Below are 22,098 nucleotides of genomic sequence, written 5' to 3'. Positions count from 1 at the left end.
CACTGCAGCAACTCATCGAGAATCTTTCAACAATACCTCTTCAAAACCTATGTCCCCCAAAATATAGAAGGACATGAACATAAGAGGTATGGGAGCATCACTCTCTAAGTTAAGTAGCACCCTGACTTGGAACTGTATCGTTGCTGGATCAAATTTCCAAGAACCACTTCTTAATAATACTTTGGGTGTACCTGTATCATGTGCACTTCAAGAGGTAGCTCAATACCATCTTCTCAAGGGCAATTAGGGATAGCCAAAAAGTCAACAAAGCCTACATCTCACAAAAAAACAAATGTACAAATAAATTAAATTTCAGATCTTTAATTCTGTACAAAGGAGGCAGGGAGGGAAACACAGTTAAACCTCTGTTCTCCAGTTCATAAAATAATCTTGATGTTCTAACATTTTGGTGGACATCTTTTGGAAATGCAGTTTCTTACAGTGGATTCCCTCCCTGTCCACCCCATATACATCTGCAACACCCTGCCTCCCCTGCCCACAATGATTCCCTTTCTCCCCAGTAAAATCTGCAGTCCCGACACCACCTCACCCCCGCCATGATTGACTAATCTTGGCCAAACTGTACCCAAGACAAAGGATCTGACCATCCACTGAATTCTCTCATCCTGTTTCTGACAGTGTGTCAAAAAGATGTCAAAAAAGAAAATATTGAAGTGAAACTTTATATATTCTAGAGGAATTAATTATTCGTTTCTGTTTTCACCCTGATGCTGGTGTGAAAGAGTTTTGAAATTTAAAACAGATGTATTTTCACCCAACTCAAAATGCACTTAAATATGCATTCAAAATATGAAGGACAGGTCAGTCAGATATCTTGAGGCAATCAAAATTAAAGAATTAGTTTTATAGCAAATTTAGTCAGTAAAAGGTACAAGTATAGTTAGAATGGTAAAATCCATACTGAATTTTAAGAGCATATAAGCAAATAGCTTAAGGTACTGGGTAAAATAAAGTGAAATTGAAAACCTATCACAGTTCTGAGGTGAGGAGTTATAAATTTATACACTTGTTATGTATTATACATTTCGTTGTTGATCTGAAAGTTCTGGGGTTTGGGGTGTGGAGGATGGATATTCTTTCTGAGCTGATTTAATTGTTCTCCTGGGTATGGCTGCATGAAGCAAAAGTCCACAGTTTGTGGTTGTTTCCTTTTCTTAAAGTTGATCATTTTGGCAAACCTAAGCATAAAACCTTCAAAGAGACAGAGGGAATATCTTCATTGGATTGAAGTTATATAATCACATAATCTCATTCCAAAAATAATCTAAATGTTAAAAAAGAAGACTAAAAAGGAAGTTGTCAGGTAGAAAGATGGCTCAAAAATACACCAAATAATTAAATTTATAATGAGTGCAATAGTCCATTCAAGGTATAAGTGATTCTGAATTGCCATTCATAAATCAGCTTTTACCAAGTGTTGTGTTGCAGCTTTCTCTGTTTAGCTGTTCAACACGTTGATTGTGTGGTTTCCTGGGGAGACGGGGGAGGTCAGCAAATGAGAGAAAGAGAGTAGCAGGGACAATTAGTGTAGCAAGGACTTGAGGTGCTTACCAGAGAATAGTGAAACTCTTTTATTGACAACTGAATTGCTTCCACCCTGAAAGGAGGACAAAATATGGGTGGACAACTTAACGTCAGCACAGATTTATTAAAAATTGTGTTAGCCCAACTTGCTTTGATGAAGTAATCGCAGCTAGAGGAATTGGCCAGGATTCCTACACTTCTTCAAAACATTGGCATGGAATATTTTATATTCACCTTGGAAAGCAAAGGAGGCCCCATTTTAATGTACTGCATTAGACTGTCAGCCAAACATTTGGAGCCGGCTGGAACCCATGACGTTGTGTCTCAGAGTTAACAGTGTTACCAACAAGAAATACACAAATAAAGAAATAGAGGAAAGCAGGAAAATCATTTTAAACCATTAGAATATGTTGGTTAAGCTTCAATTGGACTGTTATGTTCAGTTCTGGCCACTACACTTTCGGGAGGATGTCCAGGTCTTAGAGCGGGTGCAAAAGAGATTGACTAGCTTGGGACTTGAGCTGACAGATTGGAATTACATGGAGACTGTGGAAAAGCTGGGAGTTGCCCATTACAGCAAAGAAAATTAAGTGGACATTTCATAGAGGTATTCCAAATTGTGAGTAGCTTTGATGGAATAAAAAAAAACCTTTTTTCCGAATGGAAGAAGAGCCGATATTCAGAGTTAAGATGAATGACAAAATAACTAGAGGTGCCATGATAAAACATGACTTTTATACAGTGGAGTGTTGTAATGCACTATCTGAAAGAATGGTACAAGCAGTTTCAACAGTAATGTTTAAAAAGTGGCCAAATACTCAAATAGAAGAGATTTACAAAGCAATGGGGAAAGAGCAGAAAAGTAGGATTAAAGTAAAAGAAAGTACTGCAGATGCTGAAGATCTGAAACAAAAACAGAAAGGGCTGGAGAATCTCAGCAGGTCTGGCAGCATCTGGGAAGAGAAACCCAGAGTTAACCTTTTGAGTCCAATGACCTTTCAAGAGATAATATTGGCACTGTGGGTTTGAATGCCCTTTTCTGACGTATCATTCTATATTTCATGAGGTATAAATGGTAGACAATGGAAAACAGCTTCACAAAATAATGTACTCTCTGTTCTTCTTGAAACGTGGTTAACATTGAAAATCAACATACAGTAAATGATTTATGTGTTTTATAATCATAGGCACCAAATGACTAATGATGATGGAGCCCAGCTTATTTCAAGTAAACAAGATGTTGAAATCCAGCTCCATTCCCTGAAGAAACAGGCAAGTCAGCATTCAATTCCGAATTTGATTGGTGACGTTCACTACCAGAAAGTTCATTTCAAAGGATTTTATTAGGAAATATGGAGTAGAACATTCAGAGATATTGATCAATGGTCAAATAAATAGCCCAACTAATTCAACATAGAAATACAGTTCACAATCTAAAAAGGACCCTCAAGCGAAACATTTATTTCATTGTAAGAGTTATTTGCAAAATGAGATTAGATTGTCTTCACTCTGGACCAATATTAAAGTCTAATTGGGAAAGCACAATGGAGTTGTGTTAGAGGATGCAATAAGTTGCTATTAATGCATTTTTAATTTTGACGGATATGCAACAAGATCATGCTATAGTGGGGCTGTCCGATTCTGACACTGAGCACGAGCAATTTCCAAGGCTGCAATTTCTCAGATTGTTAAGAATAAATGTCAGCAAATCTTGAAATAAATTAAAACTCACTTAGCAACTATGTTTTCATCATCCAACACAACCACAGACGTCCATTAGCAAACCAAATCCTGTAGAACATCAAACAGGAATGAAGTCTGTTTGCCAGCAGGATGTCACACTTATTCTCTGAATAAATACTCCGGTAACTATCGTCCAACTACTTGCCCATTTACCCACATTCATGAAATTTAATCACAATTTTACAAAATTCAAGTCTTAGAAACTTCAAAATCTATTGTATATCTGCAGTTTAACCAAAAGAAACTTCACATTCTATGAATACAGAACCTGGTGATCTTGCAATTGTTTGCCCATTAGAGAATTGGCTTACATTGCTATCAGAAAAGAAAAACTCCTAACTCCATGCAGTAGTCTTATTCGAAGTTCAACTAATGAGGCTAGCTTCACTAAAGTCATTTACCCTGCCCTGGAATACTACAGAATTACATGTTTAACTTATTATTATTTATAGGCATAGCATGTTATAAATTGAGCCCCACTATTTTCAAAGTCAGACCAAATGGTAATTTTTTAAAAGATATACCCCAATTTACCTGACTTTTGGACCAAGGTTAATAGAGAACAGGTTTGGATACTAACTAAAAATTATTCTCTATTACAAGGGTTGGACGATAGCTACAGGTGACTAGATATAAATAATTGACATATACCAAATCAAACAAATCTCTCATTGCTTTATAACTCCCCCCTCACACACAAACAAACAGAGCCCTTGGTGTTCACTTGCCTTCTCTAAATGCTTCCCTTCGTTTGTAAGAAGTATGTGCGGCTTATTTACTTGCAAAATGACTCTGAATTATAATATTAAAAATCAAAACTCACAGTGCTACTGGAAGAGTAACTGGTTTGTGAAACAGAGGCCAGTATCCCCAACACTAAGTTACCCTTTATACATGGAGAGTCATTGAAATTGATCCAGCTCCCTCAGAACCAGCTCACAGAGTGAACAGAATATCTGACACTGTTCTTGTCAGTCAGTCAGAGCTCCTTGATTGGACCAGATTAACAGCCCCAACCATGGGATTCATATTCTATGAGGGCCACCTGGTTGTCCTTATTACAATCAAAAAAGTTTGCTCAAGTTTAAACTGAGTTTTTGACTGCAGAGAACAGAAAGCTTATGGGCTGCCTTTCCTCTCTCTCTCTCTCTCTCTCTCTCTCTCTCTCTCTCTCTCTCTCTTCCATCTCTGACTCTCTCTTCCCACCCCCCTGCTCTGCATCTTTGTAACTTGTTTCCAGCTCCAAGCTGCTTAGCCACCTGTGATCTAACCATACAGATGTCAGCAAGCAAAGGGTCTCTGTCTTTGAAAACTGCCATTAGCCCTTGATCCAATCAAGTGCTTTTTTCCAACAAGAGCTGCATCTGTACATATACTTGGCTCCTGATTCTCTGCAATCTGAACTTCAATTCTTTAGTGTTGAAAAAGTTATTTACCATTTACAGTTATTTCCTTGCTTTCAGAGCTGCAGCAATTCTTTCAAACACCATTTTTTAAAACAATGTTTATTTTAGACCACAGTTTTTAAAAAAATTAAAATGTATAGTCCTTACAAAGTTATCCTAGTATGGAGGATTGACATAGTTGCAACATTTCTTTATTACACTCGCAATCTTGAAGTCTTCTCAACACTACGCATTGGATTTGCTGTTCATCAACAATTTAAATAAATTGTTTGTGCTTTAATAAAGAAAATTAACCACAAAAAGGCTGGCACACGCTCTAACGTTCTTCAATACATTCATACAGCCAAAACTCTGCCATTTCCTCCCATTTTTTTCAAAAACTACCTTGGATCTCAGATAACAAACTGTGGAGCTAGACAAACACAGCGGGCCAAGCAGCATCTGAGGAGCACAAAGCTGACATTTCGGGCCTTCCAGCTCCATACTTTGTTATCTCAGATTCTCCAGCATCTGCAGTTCCCATTATCTTGGATCTCAGACATGGTCTGAAGGAATGTATTCTGCTACATGCTAATCCTATTTAGCTTTCCAGACTTGATTGCAATTTGACAAATGAGGGTGGGTGTATTAAAATGCCGATTAAAATGTCCAGACTAATGACAATCATAGGCCGTAGTTATAGCAATTAGGCTTCAAACAAAATGAAGTGCTGTGATAGATGGACGAAATTAGGTAAATCCGTTAGCGTTTTTTGGAAACTACAATAAAATAAAATAAGACATAGGAACAGAAGTAGATTTGGCCCTTCAAGTCTGCTTCACCATTCAATGAGATCATGGCTGATCTGATAGTCCTCAATTTCACTTTTCCGCTTCTTCCAATAACTCTTGATTCTGTTACTGATTTAAAAAGTTGTCTAACTCATGAATGAATGTACTTAATGACACATCTATAACAGCCCTCTATGACAAATAATTCCACAGATTCATTGTCCTCTAAGAGAGGAAATTCTTCTCACCTCTGTCTTAAATGGTCGACGCCTTGTTCTGAGATTATGCCATTTCATTCTCGACTCACCCACCAGGGAAAACAACAGCACCACATCTACTCTGTCACGCTCCCAAAGATTCTTATTTGTTTCAATAAGGTTGCCTCTCATTCTTCTAAACTCCAATGAGTGCAGGCCCAAACTACTCAACCTCTCCTCAAAAGAAAATCCCTCTATACTCTGGGTCAACCAAGTGAACCTTCTCTAGACTGCCTCCAGTGCCAAAGTGTCTTTTTTTAAAGTAAGGAGACCAAAACTGTCCACAGCATTCCAGCAGTATTTTGAATAGTGTCTTGTACAGTTTTAGCAAGACCTCCTTACTTTTATACCCCATTCCCTTCGAAATAAAGGATAGCATTTTGTTTGCCTTCCCTATTGCCTGCTGATCTTGGATGCTAATTTTTTGTGATTCATATGCAAGGATTAGGCTGAGGTTATTTTCCTTGCAGCATCAGAAACTGATGGGTGAGCTTATAGAAGTTTATGAAACCATGAGGGGCATGGATAAGGTGAATAGTCAAGGTCTTTTCCTCATGGTAGGGAAGTCCAAAACTAGAGTGCACAGGTCTAAGGCGATGGGGAGAAAAATAAAAACGGACCTAAGGGGAAACCTTTTACATGCAGAGGATGGTGTATAAATGGAATGAGCTGTCAGAGGAAGTGGTGGAGGCTAGTACAATGACAACATTTCAAAGGCATCGGGATGAGTACATGAATAGAAAGGGTTTAGAGGGATATGTGTCAAATTCTGGCAAACTAGATTAATTTAGAATATTAGTCAGCGTGGACAAGTTGGACTGAAGGGTCTGTTTCTGCGCTGTACATCTCTATGACTTTATAACGCTATGTTTCCCAATTCCCTCTGCGCTGCAGCTGTGTGCAGTTTTTCCCCATTGATGTAATATTCACCTCCTCTGTTCATCCTACCAAAGTGCATGACTTCACACTGTCCAATATTATGTTCGATCTGCCAAACTTTTACTGAACTGTCAATATCCCTCTGCAGTCTATTTGTGTCATCTTCACCACTTGCCCACCTGCCCAGTTTTATGTTACCTGCAAACGTAGTGATAATACATTCACTTTCATCATCCAATCATTAGTATATATTGTAAACAATGCCTTCTGTGTGTAACCTGACCCAAACCCTGATTGAATGCCAACAGGTAGAGTTCCAACCCTAATAATTTAACAGACCTTTCTGTGATTGCAAAAATGTGTATTCATCAGTGCTTTTTCTTGAGCTCCAAGAAATTAGAAGAAAAAAGTTTGTCACTAAGTAAACTTTAATACTTTGTCATTGTGACGCAGGAACATCGTGAAAAGAAGATTCATTCAGAAGTATCAGATAAAATCACAGAAAACGCAGAAGCCACTCTTGTTCTTGTTGGTGAGTGTGGTGTTGGCCTTCTGTTTTAATATTGTTGCAACAGAGGTAATTGTTTGAATTAACTCACAAAACTTTCATGCAGACTGCAGTCTCCTATCCTTCTGGGAGTGAGAAAGATAGAAGTAGGTGGGATGACAAAAGTTGAGTGAATGCATACTGATCAAAATTAGAAACACTTTAATAAACTTGTAAAATAGCAGCACCACATGAAAATAATCTGATTGGGCAGTGTGCAAGTTTCATGTTGTGCAAATGGAATGAAGCTGGGATTACATCACCATGCGTTTTTTTTGTCCAATTTCCACCAAATATGATTTAGGCCGTAACGATTTTTGCCACTATTTTTTCCTATTTTGAGACACCCCTTGGGTCTCCTTCTGCCAGCCATTTCCATAACTGTAGTTCATATTATAGGCATATTATACACAAGTGAAACACTGAATAAGTGCTACAATGTGAGAGAAGCAACTCTTTAGACTCAAACTTGAACTTGTTTGTGCTGTTCAAATGAAACCACAGATTTCTGTAAGAGTCTTGTCAATATTTAAACTGAGCCAAAGCCACCAAAACGAACTAACTTGTCATTTATTTTATTGTTATTTGTGGTGTGTTGGTGGTGCAAACTAATTGCTGCATTTGATATAAAATGAAAGTGTTTAAAAATGCAAATGTTGTTGAAATATTTGCAACAAAATGATATACCATTGAAGTTTTGTTTTGTTAAGTTCTGATTGCCCAGCAGAACAGATGAATGATGAGGTGCCCACTGTTGAAGCTTAATTCTAGACTGTCACCAACATTTACCTTAGTATGAATTTAAGTGTATATGGATGAGATATCAAAAATAGCCTTAATGCAAACTTAAGGTTTTCCCTTTCACAGGCTGCATTGACTCTCTGAAGTCTCCAGCTATGGCCTTTGTGCGACTGAAAACAGCTGTTCATCTGGAGTCAATTCTAGAAATTTCTACCCCTATCCGATTTATTTTTGTGCTCCTGGGACCCAGCACTTCCAGGATGAACTACCATGAAGTTGGACGTTCAGTTTCAACATTAATGTCAGATCGGGTATGATTACTTTCCAAGCCTTTGAGACTTTCAACACATACAATTTCCACCTTATTGTTCTGAGCTCCATGGAAACAGATCAAATGTTTCTTACCAAGACTGGAGCCCAATGATGGGCCATTGTCTAGTTTCTGTTTAAAAGAGTGAGTCTCTTCCAATGTTACAATGGAGTGGTAGCATCTTTACATCTGGTTCGGAGGCCATGTGTTCAATAATCACAGCAGAATTTGTTGGTCTTGGGAGGAGTATTCATCACCAGGTTCAACAGACTGATAACTTTCCTGGAAACCTTCTCATACTACTTACACACCACTCCCCAAAGGGAGAAAACATCCGTGAAAACACATAAAAACAAAAGGGAATTTGCTGCACGAATAAGTTTTTAAGAACGAAATATTATGTTTAGCTGGATGAAAGAAGGTCAGAAGTCACACGACACCAGGTTATAGTCCAACAGGTTTATTTAAAATCATAAGCGTTCACAGCACTACTCCTTTGCCAGGTGATGTCTCCATGTGACTTCTGACCTTGTCCTCCCCAATCCAACACCATCACCTCCATATCATGGATGAAAGAAAACATTGCAAAAATGAACATTGCTTCTTAACTTAGGTCAACTCAGGCAGACTGAAAAATGATGCTATTCATTGAAAGTTTTAACTGCCTTACAGGCTTAGGTATTAAATAGCTTTGCATGTATTGTAACATTACAGGACCTGAACAGTCAGGATGCCATCTCATCTTTGGATGCTAAGGTAGATGTAAATAAGGTAACAAAGCTCGCAGATTTTTATGAAAAAGTCTAGTATAGTCATACCACGGTATCCTGGAATAACTTTGGCTGTTAGGTCTGTATTTTATATCAATGGAATTTTCAGTCTTTAAAATAATCATTTAGAAGTCTCTGTACCTACGTATCTACAACTAAACCTTGAACATTGCCCCGATGTTTAGTGATTCAAGACAGACTGGGATTCAACCATTGACAACAATTAACAGATGTTTGGTTGGCTGACAGAAAACTCCTCCCTGTTGGCAGAAATAATCTAACCAACGTCACTCAGATGCAACTTTGAGTATGATGTAGTCAAACTGCATACTGTGTCACATTAATTTTATGCATAATTGTTGCAGTTGTAAGTCAAACCTAAACAGCATTTCTTTGGTCTTGTATTGACAGTTAGCTGTTCCATATGATAGCAGTTCTGAGGAGTTAATGCTCATGTTACACTTGTTCTATTCATCTTACAGATGTCACACACTGTCTGTGGAAGTTCTGCTGCAGCTTTTGGAGGGAGCAGGTGTAGCTGTACCAGCTCCCTAAGGTCTTATTAATTATGCCTGACTGACTATCATGCTTCTTATCTGAGAACACTGCCTCTTCTATACATACTAAATAGAGTGTGTCTTTTCCCACCAATCACTAGACAAGCCCAAGACAAAGAATGGATTGGTACTTACTCAGTATCACATACTGACAGAAAGTGGTAAATGTCTCAACGTGCCAGCAGGGATCAAGTGGAAAACTAATGTATTGCAATCGCCATCATTAGAAAAACAGTGAGAAGGAGAGGGGAAAGGCTTTCCTGTAACTATTGATGGCCAATGCCAGCGCAACCTTCATGTCAATCCCTGCAAGCAATTGTCAAACATGATTGAAAGAAAAATCATTGAATACTGAAGATGCACAACAATATAGTAGTGTCCCAGTTAAATTATCTGCAGCTTCTTGAAGGAGACAAATAGTGAAAATTCTTCAATTTTTTGCTTACAGCTCATTGTAAACCATTTTGTTATACAGTCCAGATCATACTATGCTTTTAGAACTGCAGTTCAAAAGCCATATAGGAACTATCAGCTGTTCTCTTAAAAGAGTGCAAAGACACAGCTTTGTAATGGATAGTGGAAATCATTGCGTTGAGATTTAAGGACATTTTAGATTAACTCTCATGTTCCTCCAGACATTCCACAAAGTGGCGTATGAAGCAAACGATAGCAATGATTTGCTGAATGGTATCAGTGAGTTCCTGGACTGCAGTATTGTCATTCCCCCAACAGAAGTTCAAGGTGAGGAGCTACTAAGATCTGTCATACCCTTTCAGCATGAAATGCTGAAGAAGAGACAGAGCCAGCTAGAAGACACGTCGGCTGAAGGAGATGATCATTCTGGTAAGACAAAGTATCTTTATATTTGTATATCAAGCTAATGGGAATTGTATTCTAAAAGAAGTTTTGGTTTCTGCAATGAAATATATCCTGCATATTGTACAAATATAAGGAACAGAACCCTAATTAAGTTCCCCATCCCCACATCTACATGTCCTGAAAATTCCATAGAAATCATAGACTCTTATAGCACAAAGGAAGACATCTAGCTATTGTGACTAGATCAATCCTTTGAAAAAGTTATCCAATTGGTCCCAATCCCTTGCTCTTTTCCTTCAACCTTATTTTCATGTCACTTTTCCGGTTTGTTCTTAATCTCCATTTGGGTGATACTCTTAAATTTGCTTTACCACCTTATCAGGCAGTGCATTCCAAACAGAACGAAAAACTGCACAGAAAGATAATCCTCCTCATCTCCCCTTTGGTACATTAGCCAACTGCATAACTTCCTGGCTTCTGGATTGTGACACTTTTGATAGTAAAAGTAATTTCCTCTTTACTCAATGATAATTTTCGTCTGTATTGTATCTTGCCTTAATCTTCTCTCTTGCAAGAACAGTCCTTATGCCCAGTAATAGGGGACACTATCATGCAGTATCTGAATCTTCCAAGATCTCTGAATCAAAACCTATCTCATGTAATATCCTCATATAAGCTAAAAATGACTGAATGTAAAATGTCTTGCTATTAAGAATTCCTCCTGAAAGGAAAACCTATGCTCAAATTCTGGGCATCAATATTACCCTCCTCTTGAATTCTGTAGATTTGGTTTAATGTTGCTAAACAGTGAGAGAGTCAGATATCAACAAAGTGATTGGTTGGAAAGAATTATGATTCCTGAAGGAATAGTTTAAGATCAGACTAGGGTCGCGTGGTGACTCAGTGGTTAGTACTGCAGCCTCACAGTGCCAGGAGCCCAGGTTCAATTCCATCTTTGGATATTTGTCTGTGGGGAGTTTGCACATTCTCCTCATGTCTGCATGGGTTTCATTTGGGTGCTCCAATTTCCTCCCACAGCCCAACAATGTGTAGGTTAGGTAGATTTACGATGGGAAATGCAGAGTTACATGGGGAGGGTAGGCAGGTGGGTCTGGGTAGGATTGTCTTTGGAAATTCAGCATGGACTCAATGACCCAAATGATTTGCTTCCACACTTTAGGAATTCTATTAGATGGTAGATTTTACTGTGACCATGTGCAAAATGTATTCTGTAGACAGCAGTTACATTTTGGATATACATATATTTTGGATTGGCAGCCATGAGTGAAATACCCAACACAAGTAAATGAGAAATGAACCAGTGATTGAGAGACATGATAACTTCAGTGGAACTGGTTACATTAGCATGCACCAGGGATTGCAGTTGTTTGGGTCAGGATGGATTTCCAGTGCATCTTTTACTGTTTGCTGTTGTTTGTATGCTCTGCTTGATCACATGGTGTTTCAAATTCCAGTTTCACATTTGGCTGAGATTGTGGCCAATATTTATTCACTCTGAACAGTGCTATGCTAGAATGTAGCTTTACTACTCTGGTTCCATAGACTCAATTTCTGGCACTTTGATTGAGGCGTTTAATGTCTACATTACTTTTTCCAGACAGCATAGGAATTTGTGCAGAAGACAAAATCAGCACAGGAAATCAAAGCAATTTTATGCATGAGAAGAGAAGTTTCGTGAAATGATTTGCTAGCAACTGGAGACCACAGTTTAATGCTTTCATATGAGTGGTGTGGTGATTGGTACGGATAGATAATAGATAGGGAAGATATTAAAAGTAGGTTTGGTCAGCAGTCACTGTGGATATCAGACAACCTGGATAATAGTCAGTGCAGATACCACACAACATGAGCATCAAGCGCCATGGATATTGAGGAGCATGTCTAGTGAATTATGTAAATTAAAATGGGTAATAAAGCTTGTAGAAAAATATGAGATCGGATGGATTGAGCTCAAGCTGAGACATACAAAAAGCTGTCAGTACAAGGAAATGTAGATAACAGGGTGGAGCAATTAGCAGTTACTGCCAGGAAGTGCAAACAGAGCAGCTAACAGTCTTGGGGAAATGTGTGTAACAAGTAGTGTGAAATGTTATTGATTGGTGAATCAAAACAGAGCATGTGGTAGACAACATCAGATGGCGTAGACAGAATTCAAGATCATGTTAAATTTATTTCAGGATAGTATGGACAGTTACTGAGAAAAATTTATCCAAAGGCCTCGTGAAAATAGCTAATGGGAAGCAGGTTAATTTTGGAATTAGTTCATCCTCTTCTAACGTGAATGTATCTGTCATTGCAGCTACAAGACCAGTACCAAGTGATGATGATGATCCTCTCAGAAGAACTAGGAAACCATTTGGAGGTCTAATCCGGGACATCAAGCGACGCTATCCCAAATATCTGAGTGATATCAAGGATGCCCTGAATACTCAGTGTTTGGCTGCAATTATTTTCATTTATTTTGCAGCTTTGTCTCCTGCCATTACCTTTGGTGGTCTCCTTGGTATGAAATCATTAAGATAATTACTCTTTGCCCCCTCAGGAATTCAGCAAATAAATGCCAAGCCATAGAAGAAATGTATGTTTTATTGGAAGTGTCTTATGTCAAGAATCTGGTGGTGTTGTCTTCAATTGAGAATTTTTTCCATGATGACGGATTGAGTAACTATGCACATCAGCCGCTCTAGAGCAGTCAGAATGATGAGGGATGCAGTCTAGGTTTAAATAGAGAAGAAGAACCTAACATAGCAGAGATTAGAGCTTCAAGGTGAGAACTTAACAACCACCTCACTATTCTAATCCCATTTTCCAGCAGTTGGCCCAGAGCCTTCTTTATGCAATTGTGATGCCAAGGCACCCCAAACGCTTGTTAAATGTGATGAGGGCTTCTGCCTCTGCTAGCCTTACAGTCTTTTATTTGTTCTGACCTACATGTCATTCCAGATTCCCAGCAACCTCTGGGTGAAAATGTTTTTCCTCACATCTCCTCCAACTTTTCTGCCACTTAGCTTAAATTTGCCTTTCATCATTGAGAGAGACATAGATAAGCTGCAGAGCTGGGCTGAGAGGTGGCATATGGAGTTTAATGCAGACAAGTGTGAGGTGATGCCCTTTGGTAGGAGTAACCGGAAGGCAAAGTACTGGGCAAATAATAAGATTCTTAGCAGTGTAGATGAGCAGAGAGATCTCGGTGTCCATGTACACAGATCCTTGAAAGTTGCCGTCCAGGTTGACAGGGATGTTAAGAATGCATACAGTGTTTTAGCTTTTATTAAAAGAGGGATCGAGTTCCGGAACCAAGAGGTTATGGTGAAGCTGTACAAAACTCTGATGGGGCTGCACTTGGAGTATTGTGTACAGTTCTGGTCACCGCATTATAAGAAGGATGTGGAAGCTTTGGAAAGGGTGCAGAGGAGATTTACTAGGATGTTGCCTGGTATGGAGGGAAGGTCTTACAAGGAAAGGCTGAGGGACTTGAGGCTGTTTTCATTAGAGAGAAGAAGGTTGAGAGGCGACTTAATTGAAACATATAAAATAATCAGAGGGTTAGATAGGGTGATTAGGGAGAGCCTTTTTCCTAGGATGGTGACGGCGAGCATGAGGGGGCATAGCTTTAAATTGAGGGGTGAAAGATATAGGACAGATGTCAGAAGTCGTTTCTTTACTCAGAGAGTAGTAAGGGAATGGAACACTTTGCCTGCAACGGTAGTAGATTCGCCAACTTTAGGTACATTTAAGTCGTCATTGGACAAGCATATGGACGTACATGGAATAGTGTAGGTTAGATGGGCTTCAGATCAGTATGACAGGTCGGCACAACATCGAGGGCCGAAGGGCCTGTACTGTGCTGTAATGTTCTATGTTCTATGTTCTAACTAAGTATCCAGAATCGCTTGAGGCAGAGGAGCATCGCATTGCAGAATAGGATGCCATTAAAATATTACTAAGTATTAAAACTTCTGTCCCAGATTACCCTTAGGACAGTAACTCTGATGCTAAATGTGAATACAACAATATTTCATTCTTCTAAGTAGCATGATTTTATCTTTTTGTTTTCCCCTCAACACATTTTACCATTTTTATAATATTTAAACGTGTCAAGGACTTGAATCCTGTATCTATGAAGCTCCTTCCCAAGACCCTCTCAAATTTTTGACCCTGAAAATGATTGTATGATAAGCTAGAAATAGTCAGAGCTGCAGACGCTGGAGAATCTGAGATAACAAGGTATAGAGCTGGATGAACACAGCAGGCCAAGCAGCATCAGAGGAGCAGGAAGGCTGACGTTTCAGGCCTAGACACTTCTTAGAAGGGTCTAGGCCCGAAACGTCAGCCTTCCTGCTCCTCTGATGCTGCTTGGCCTGCTCTGTTCATTCAGCTCTACACCTTGTTATGTATGTAAGCTATCCCTTTTTCTTTACCTTTAACCATTATCTTTTCTGACCCCATTACAACATGACATCAACTCATTACTATTTCTTGACTGGTATCACTTCACACGACTATTTTCCCATGTCTCTGTATAATGGACTTTGGCCGTTTATCTTGGTTTTTCAATTTAACAAAGCACTTGACAAAAATTATCATAGTCACAAGTGAAACAAAGACACATGGAGCATAACTAAATACAACCAGAAACTCTTTATGAAATAGTGTGAATTCTTAGTTTCATTTCTTCATTTATTACAGTTAATTGAGATATGACAACAGATGCTACAAATTAGCAATTTAAATGGATCAACCCCTATTAAAATGTCCAAACTTTATACTCTGAAATCTGAAAAAGATAAATTGAATTTATTATTACATCTTTATGTCAAAGCCTACACATTAGAGTTAACTGCATGGTGGCTCAATGGTTAGCACTGATGCTTCACAGCAACACGGACCTGGGTTTGATTCCAGCCTTGAGCAACTATCTGTGGAGTTTGCATGTTCTCCCCATCTCTGCATAGGTTTCCTTTTGGTGCTCCAGTTTCCTCCCACAGACCATAGATGTGCAAACTAGGTGGATTGGCCAGGCAGAAATTGTCTGCACTGTTCAGAGATGTGCAGGTGAGGTAGATTAGCCGCGGGAAATGTAGCGCTACAGGATATGGTAGGGGTCTGGCTCTGGGTGGGATGTCCTTTGGAACGTTGGTGCAGACTTGATGAGCCAAATGGCCTCCCTCCATACTGGAGGAGTTCTATGATTCTACGATAGGTATAGTCATAGAGTCATACAGCATGGATCTTTGGTCCAACTAGTCCATGCCAATCATAATCCCAAAATAAATTTAACTGTGCTTGGCCCATATCCTTCCAAACATTTCTTATTCATGTACTTATCTAAATGTCTTTTAAATGTTGTAACTGTATGCACATCCACCACTTCCTCTGGAACTTCAGTCCACACATGAACCACTCTCTGTGTAAACCTTCATATGGGTTACCCCTCAACCTCCTGCACTCCAGTGAAAAATGTCCCAGCCTATCCAGCCTGTCCTTATAACTCAAACCTTCCGTTCCTGGCAACATCTTGGTAAATCTTTTCTGAACGCTGCCAACTTAATAGTATCCTTCGTACAACTGGGTGACCAGGACTGCACACAGTACAGCAGAAGAGGCCTTAACAATGTCCTGTACAACCTCAACATTGTCCCAACTTCTACACTCGAAGGTCTGAGCAAAGGAGGCAAGTGTGTCAAATGCCTTCTTATCCACCCTGTCCAAATTTGATGCAAAATTCAAAGAATTATGTTACTGAATCCCTAGGTCTCCCTGTTCTACAACACTCACAAGGCCCTACTTTTAATTGGAGAAGTCCTGCCCTTGATTGTTTTACCATAATGAGATATCTTGCATTTATTCAAATTAAACACCATCTACCACTCTGCAATCTACTGACTCAATTGATCAAGATTTGTTTGTAATCCTATATAACCTACTTCACTGTCCACCATACCACCAATTTTGGAGTCATCTGCAAACTTACGAATGAGGCCCTCTATATTCTCATCGAAACCATTTATATAAATGACAAGCAGAAGTGGACCCAGAACCAATCTATGTGCAACAGTGCTGGTCACAGGCCTCCAATCCAAAAACAGCCCTCCACTCTCTGCCTCCTGCCATCAAGCTAATTCTGTATTCAATTGGCATTCTTACCCTGAATCTCATGTGATCTAACTTCTTATGATATTGAAGTCAAACACATGTGCTCTCAATGTTTCTGTGCCTAACTAATCTTACTCTTGTTACCAGAGGAGAAGACAAAGTGTGACATGGGTGTTTCCGAGCTGATCGTCTCAACCGCCATTCAAGGAGTTATTTTCTGTCTAATTGGTGCTCAACCCTTACTTGTACTGGGATTCTCAGGTCCTCTCCTCGTGTTTGAAGAAGCTTTTTATCAAGTAAATCTTGAGATTTCTTATCATCGTAAAGTTAAGACCAAATTTTTTAAAAGCATTGCGGCTAAGTTGAACCACCACACCACCTCATTGGAAAGCATGCAGGGCACAATCAGGCACATTAACTACTTATAAACTGAATTGACGAGGTAATATTCAGAAATGCTTTACTTGCTTAATAGCATTAGAAATGTTAATGAACCAAATAAAAAAATTCTCTTTGGCCCTTGGACATAATATCGGTATGCAAAAGTCCAATGTGCTATACCTGGGCAAAGACTCCAGGAAGATATATTTTAAAATTTTGCAACTGTTAACATTGAGCTTCACGTAATTTCTGAACCATACACTTGCACAATCATGAGTTTACACATTGGGAATGCCTGGAGGTAAAAATGGAAACTAGCTCTGTGCCATACAGTTGCTGTGCCTTACATGTAATTACGTACGTCAATTAACGTTGGGAGGGGAGTGGGACCAGAGCTTGAACAATGAGTTCTAAAAGCAGCTTTGGAGGACCTGGTTGGCCATTTGTGAAGCATGCAGACCTCCATGGTGAATTCTTGTTAACCTTACAGGGGCTGATTGATGAGGACCAGCCTCTCCAAACCAGTTTCGACGCACAAGCAAGCAGGACTGTAGATCCTAAGGTGGTGAGGGTGGGCATTTAGAGGTGTGTGCATTAATCTGCATCTGTGCAGTAGAGCCTGGTCTCTGATCATCTTGATCATCTCTGTTAATGTGCTAAGACCTTGCTCCACCAGGACCATGTAGTCATTGGTGTACAATGGCTACCCAATGTTAAAAGAACGCATGCAGATGCTTCTTCCAACCCTTCATTCGGATCAAATTCCAGCTATGCAAAGAGATAACTGAAGTCTCAAACCTTCACCATACGAATAAATATGAGGATGGTTCACAGCCAAATAGTGAGCACAGTTGTGCCTTAACTCTTAAACTGAGCGAATGGTACTAATAGTTAAAATTCTTTGACAGTATGTGTTACATTGGGTGATGCTTAATCACAAAGCTCTGTGTTACAAATAGTTGTTATTATGACAGAGAATGTTTTACACACAGATCATCATTCTGTATTCTTGTCTTCTAGTTTTCTGAGACCATGAAATTTAATTATCTGACTGGCCGAGTTTGGATTGGATTCTGGTTGATTCTTATCGTTTTCATTCTCGTTGCCTTTGAAGGCAGTTTCCTCGTACGATTCATCTCCCGATTCACACAGGAAATTTTCTCCATCTTAATTTCCCTCATTTTCATCTATGAAACATTCAACAAACTATTCAAGGTACGTATAAACTATTATACTGTGAAAGAAGAAGGAGCTGAATAAATGAGCCTGTACTCTCGTAAATGGCAATTTTAGGGGCAGAATGAGCATTTAATGATATGGGGTGATGGAACTTTGACACCTTCTCAGCTCTGTCCGAGTTCAGTTTGGGGCTGGAAGGTCCATGGTCAACCTTCTTATCCTGCTGCCAAATGAGACCCTTCAATTCTCAATCAGGGATCTTAACCGTTTGCTGATGGAATTAACATGAGACATGTGGAAATGTTGTGTGCCCAGTTGGCTAACCAATGCTAGCAGTTTATTAGCTATAGGGGAGGGTGTTATCCATTTTACCACAAGCACCTTTTCCTGGATCAAGGGGCTGCAACCAGCGAAATGTTGTAACTACAAAAAGAGGACAAAGGATGGACAGTCTGTGGTAAATAATTCATTTTCAACATGTGATCCACAAGGCACTAGCCAGGAAAGTAGTGGAAAAATCTCCACTTGTCTGGGTAAGTACACCTCCAACAATACAGATAGCAATCTTATGAATGAATAACATCAATTAAGGATAGTCTGACCAAATGAGAATGGAGGTATGATGAAGAATTTATCTTTGTTTTCATTTTTAATAGGTTATACACATTGGTAGGAAGATAAAGGCATTCACTTATTTCTAAATGGGGATAGGATTTGGAAATCCAAAGCACAAAGGGACTTGGGAGTCCTAGTTCAGGATTCTCTTAAGGTTAATATGCGGATTCATTTGGCAATTAGGATTGCAAATGCAATGTTAGCATTCATTTCAAGTGGGGTAGAATACATGATCAAAATTTATTGCTGAGGCAGTGTAACGCTCTGGTCAGAACACATTTGGAATATTGTGGGTAGTTTTGGGTCCCATTTCTAAGGAAGTATATACTGTTGTTAGAGGGGATCCAGGGGAGGTTTATAGAAGAGCTCATCACATAATGAGCAGTTGAGCTCACTGGGTCAGTACTTGAGGAGTTTAGAAGGATGAGAGGTATTTCATTGAAACTTACAGAATACTGTGAGGCCTGGACAAGGTGGATGTGGAGAAGATGTTTCCACTAGTAAAAAAGATTAGGACCTGAGGCCTCAGCCTCACAGTGACAGGACAATCCTTTAGAACTGAGATAAGGAGGAATTTCTTCAGCCAGGAGGTGGTGAATCAGTGGAACTCAATGCTGCAGAAAGCTGCAAGGGCCAAGCAATCGAGTATATTTAAGACAGAGATAGACATGTGAGTGGGTGGTAAGGGAATAAAAAGTTAGAGAGAAGGTAGGAGAACGGGGTTGAGAAACATATCAGCCATGATTGAAGGGTGGAGCATACTCAAAGGGCTGAATTACATAATTTTGTTCCAATATCTTATCAGTAATCATAATGCTTCATAAAATATTTTGGGATGAAGTTAACCTTGTCTGTCTGGTAGTAGCTGGCCATTGTTAGAATTATCCATGTCAAATCACCTGGACATACCTTTATAAATCTTACAAGTTAGAATATGAACCTGTTCTTCTCAGTAGGTAAGAAAGATAACCCTGTGGGATAACAAAGTGTGGAGCTAGATGAACACAGCAGGCCAAGCAGCATCTTAGGAGCAGGAAAGCTGATGTTTCATGCCTAGACCCTTCATCGGAAATGCCGAATCGTCAGCTTTCCTGCTCCAAAGATGCTGCTTGGCCTGCTGTGTTCATTCAGCTCCACACCTTGTTATCTCAGATTCTCCATCATCTGCAGCTCCTATTATCTCTGATACAATTTTAACCTTGTGTGATCCTGTTTTAAATAAATGCACATTAAGCTTCAATGGTCTCAGCAAGGCCCTGCTGGTTTTTGCCTTTCCTGTTGAGCCAACCTGGGGGGCAGAATAGCCAAGACACAAAGAGACCCTAAAACGTGTATAATGTGGTTTTATATTACTCTCATTTTAGCCGTGGCTATCTGCCAATATTGAAAGATAAGGTTAAAATCTCTTGGAACTCATAATGCCAACATCATGATGGTTAATTGCTCTCCTCTACCCTTATCTATACAATTCCCATCCGGTCAAAAATGAGATTCAATTCCTGATCATTGAAGATTGGTAAACCAAAGCTGTACAGAAAGTTTTTCAGCATTAGGTATGAATTGGCCACTGAAATGCTGGAAAAATTTGATAGAACTACTTACTCAGGCTGTGTCGCTTTAATGGTTGTCCTCACAGAGTTGTTCTACACAGAATATGATGGCATTGCTGTGTAGGCCACAAGAGGATTTTTAAAACATTCAATTAATATTTGGTTTTGATTGTCTCTCGATGTCAGTACAGGCTCCCAATTTAGGGAATGAGATAGTAAGTTGCAATATCATCACACTCTCTCTGCTGACTTATTCACACATTCTTTCTCCAAAGGTTGGCCAGAAAAGTTCCTGAAAAACATCACGTTTTCATTCATAAATAAAGAAAGCACATTGAATGGAAAGAAGTTTTCTTTACTCATTGCTGTGTTATTGTTAAACAGATTTTTAAGGCACACCCCTTGCTTGCCTCTTACAATACGACTGCAAGTGATGGAAGCACACAAGATGCAGGGACACCAAAGCCCAACACTGCTCTGCTCTCCCTTGTTCTCATGTTTGGAACCTTCTTCATAGCCATTTCCTTAAGAAGGTTGAAAACCAGTCAATATTTCCCAGGAACTGTAAGTAATATTACTAAAAATTTAACTTTTCAATATTTGACCTGAATAGACATCTCTAAGGAAATGCTTGGTTAATGTTAATGCTTGGTTAATTGGGCAGAATATGCTTTCAAAAATTAAATGTATTAAGATGAATAGAAGTTATCTTTTTGACTAGATGAACTGATATTTTATGCCTGTTAATATCTTTAGTACCTCACATGCAGCCCACCTCCTCCAGTTGTCTCTATATTTTATAAAACAGTGATTTAAGGAAGTAGATTGCTTTATCCAGTAAATAACTGATTACAGGGGGTATTTTTACTTTAACTCCTACTCATTGAAGCTGTATATAACATTAGTTAGTCCACAGCTGCAGTACTGTATGCAGTTCTGGTCACTATACTATGGAAAGGATGCAATTTCACTGGAGAGAGTGTAGAGGAGATGCACCAGGATGTTCCTGGGCTAGAACAATTCATCAGTGAAGAGAAATATGTTGTTTTCCTTAGAACAGAGAAGGCTAAGGGAGGAAATCTGGTTGAGGTGTAGGGTAAATAGGGAAAAACATTTCCTCTGATTAAAGGAATCAATGCACAATTTTAAGATAAAGTGCAGAAGGTTGAGAGGGGATTTGAGCAATAAATGTTTTCACCCAGAGGGTTGTGAGTATCTAGAACTTGCTGCATAAAGTGGTGTGAGAGGTGGAAATCCTCAAGACGCATAAGAACTATTTCGAAGAACACTTGAAATGCTACTGTGTACAAGGCTATGGGCCAAGTATTGGTAAACAGGATTAAAATAGATGGATGTTTGATGACCAGTATGGACTTGATGGGCAGAATGTCCTGTTTCCATGCTGTAAAAATTCTATGACCTTAACCTCGCTACGCAATGCCAACTACATCAAATGATCAGGCCTCCATACAAACTCAATTCTTGAAACATGCTGAATCCAACTAATCCTTCAGGCCTTGCTGAGACAGTCTAACTCTCCAGACCAAACCAGAATCTCCAAATACTCTTAACCTAATCAACTTTTCAGGCATCCCAAACTACCCCACACCAGCTGAAGTTACTACAGGGGATTCTACTTCTAAACGTACCCCCTTGCCTGAGCTGTGGCGATCCTCAGGTTAAACCACCAGCAATCATCTCTCTCTGATGAGAAAGCAGCCCTAAGGTCTGGTAAGGCTATGGCGACGTTACCTTCTTACTAAATTAGACATTACGCTTATCGCCACATGGTTTCTGTAATCTGTCATGAGTGCTTTGTACAACTCATTGTGAACAGAAAGAAACAGAGACAGTGTGAAAGGAAAAGAGAAAGAGAAGGCTAATGAACTCCCATAAGCAGCAATGAGACAAT

General features: G+C 39.3%; 1 protein-coding gene across 4 annotated transcripts in view; it reads left to right on the top strand.

Annotated features, from left to right (window-relative positions):
* Positions 1–22,098, top strand: part of LOC125466202 (anion exchange protein 2-like) — an 84,244-nt gene that overhangs the window by 42,632 nt on the left and 19,514 nt on the right. For all 4 annotated transcript variants that reach the window (XM_048560417.2, XM_048560416.2, XM_048560419.2 and 1 more), the window contains 8 exons: positions 2,733–2,817; positions 7,054–7,132; positions 8,015–8,199; positions 10,161–10,368; positions 12,665–12,868; positions 16,609–16,757; positions 17,863–18,057; positions 20,571–20,750. In XM_048560417.2, the coding sequence (XP_048416374.1) occupies positions 2,733–2,817; positions 7,054–7,132; positions 8,015–8,199; positions 10,161–10,368; positions 12,665–12,868; positions 16,609–16,757; positions 17,863–18,057; positions 20,571–20,750 (1,285 nt within the window). The remainder of the gene's footprint in view (positions 1–2,732; positions 2,818–7,053; positions 7,133–8,014; positions 8,200–10,160; positions 10,369–12,664; positions 12,869–16,608; positions 16,758–17,862; positions 18,058–20,570; positions 20,751–22,098) is intronic.

This window comes from Stegostoma tigrinum, chromosome 31, assembly GCF_030684315.1.
Source record: "Stegostoma tigrinum isolate sSteTig4 chromosome 31, sSteTig4.hap1, whole genome shotgun sequence".
NCBI classification, from domain to species: domain Eukaryota; kingdom Metazoa; phylum Chordata; class Chondrichthyes; order Orectolobiformes; family Stegostomatidae; genus Stegostoma; species Stegostoma tigrinum.
Note: the sequence above shows the minus strand (reverse complement) of the source record. Positions and strands in the feature narration are given on the sequence as shown.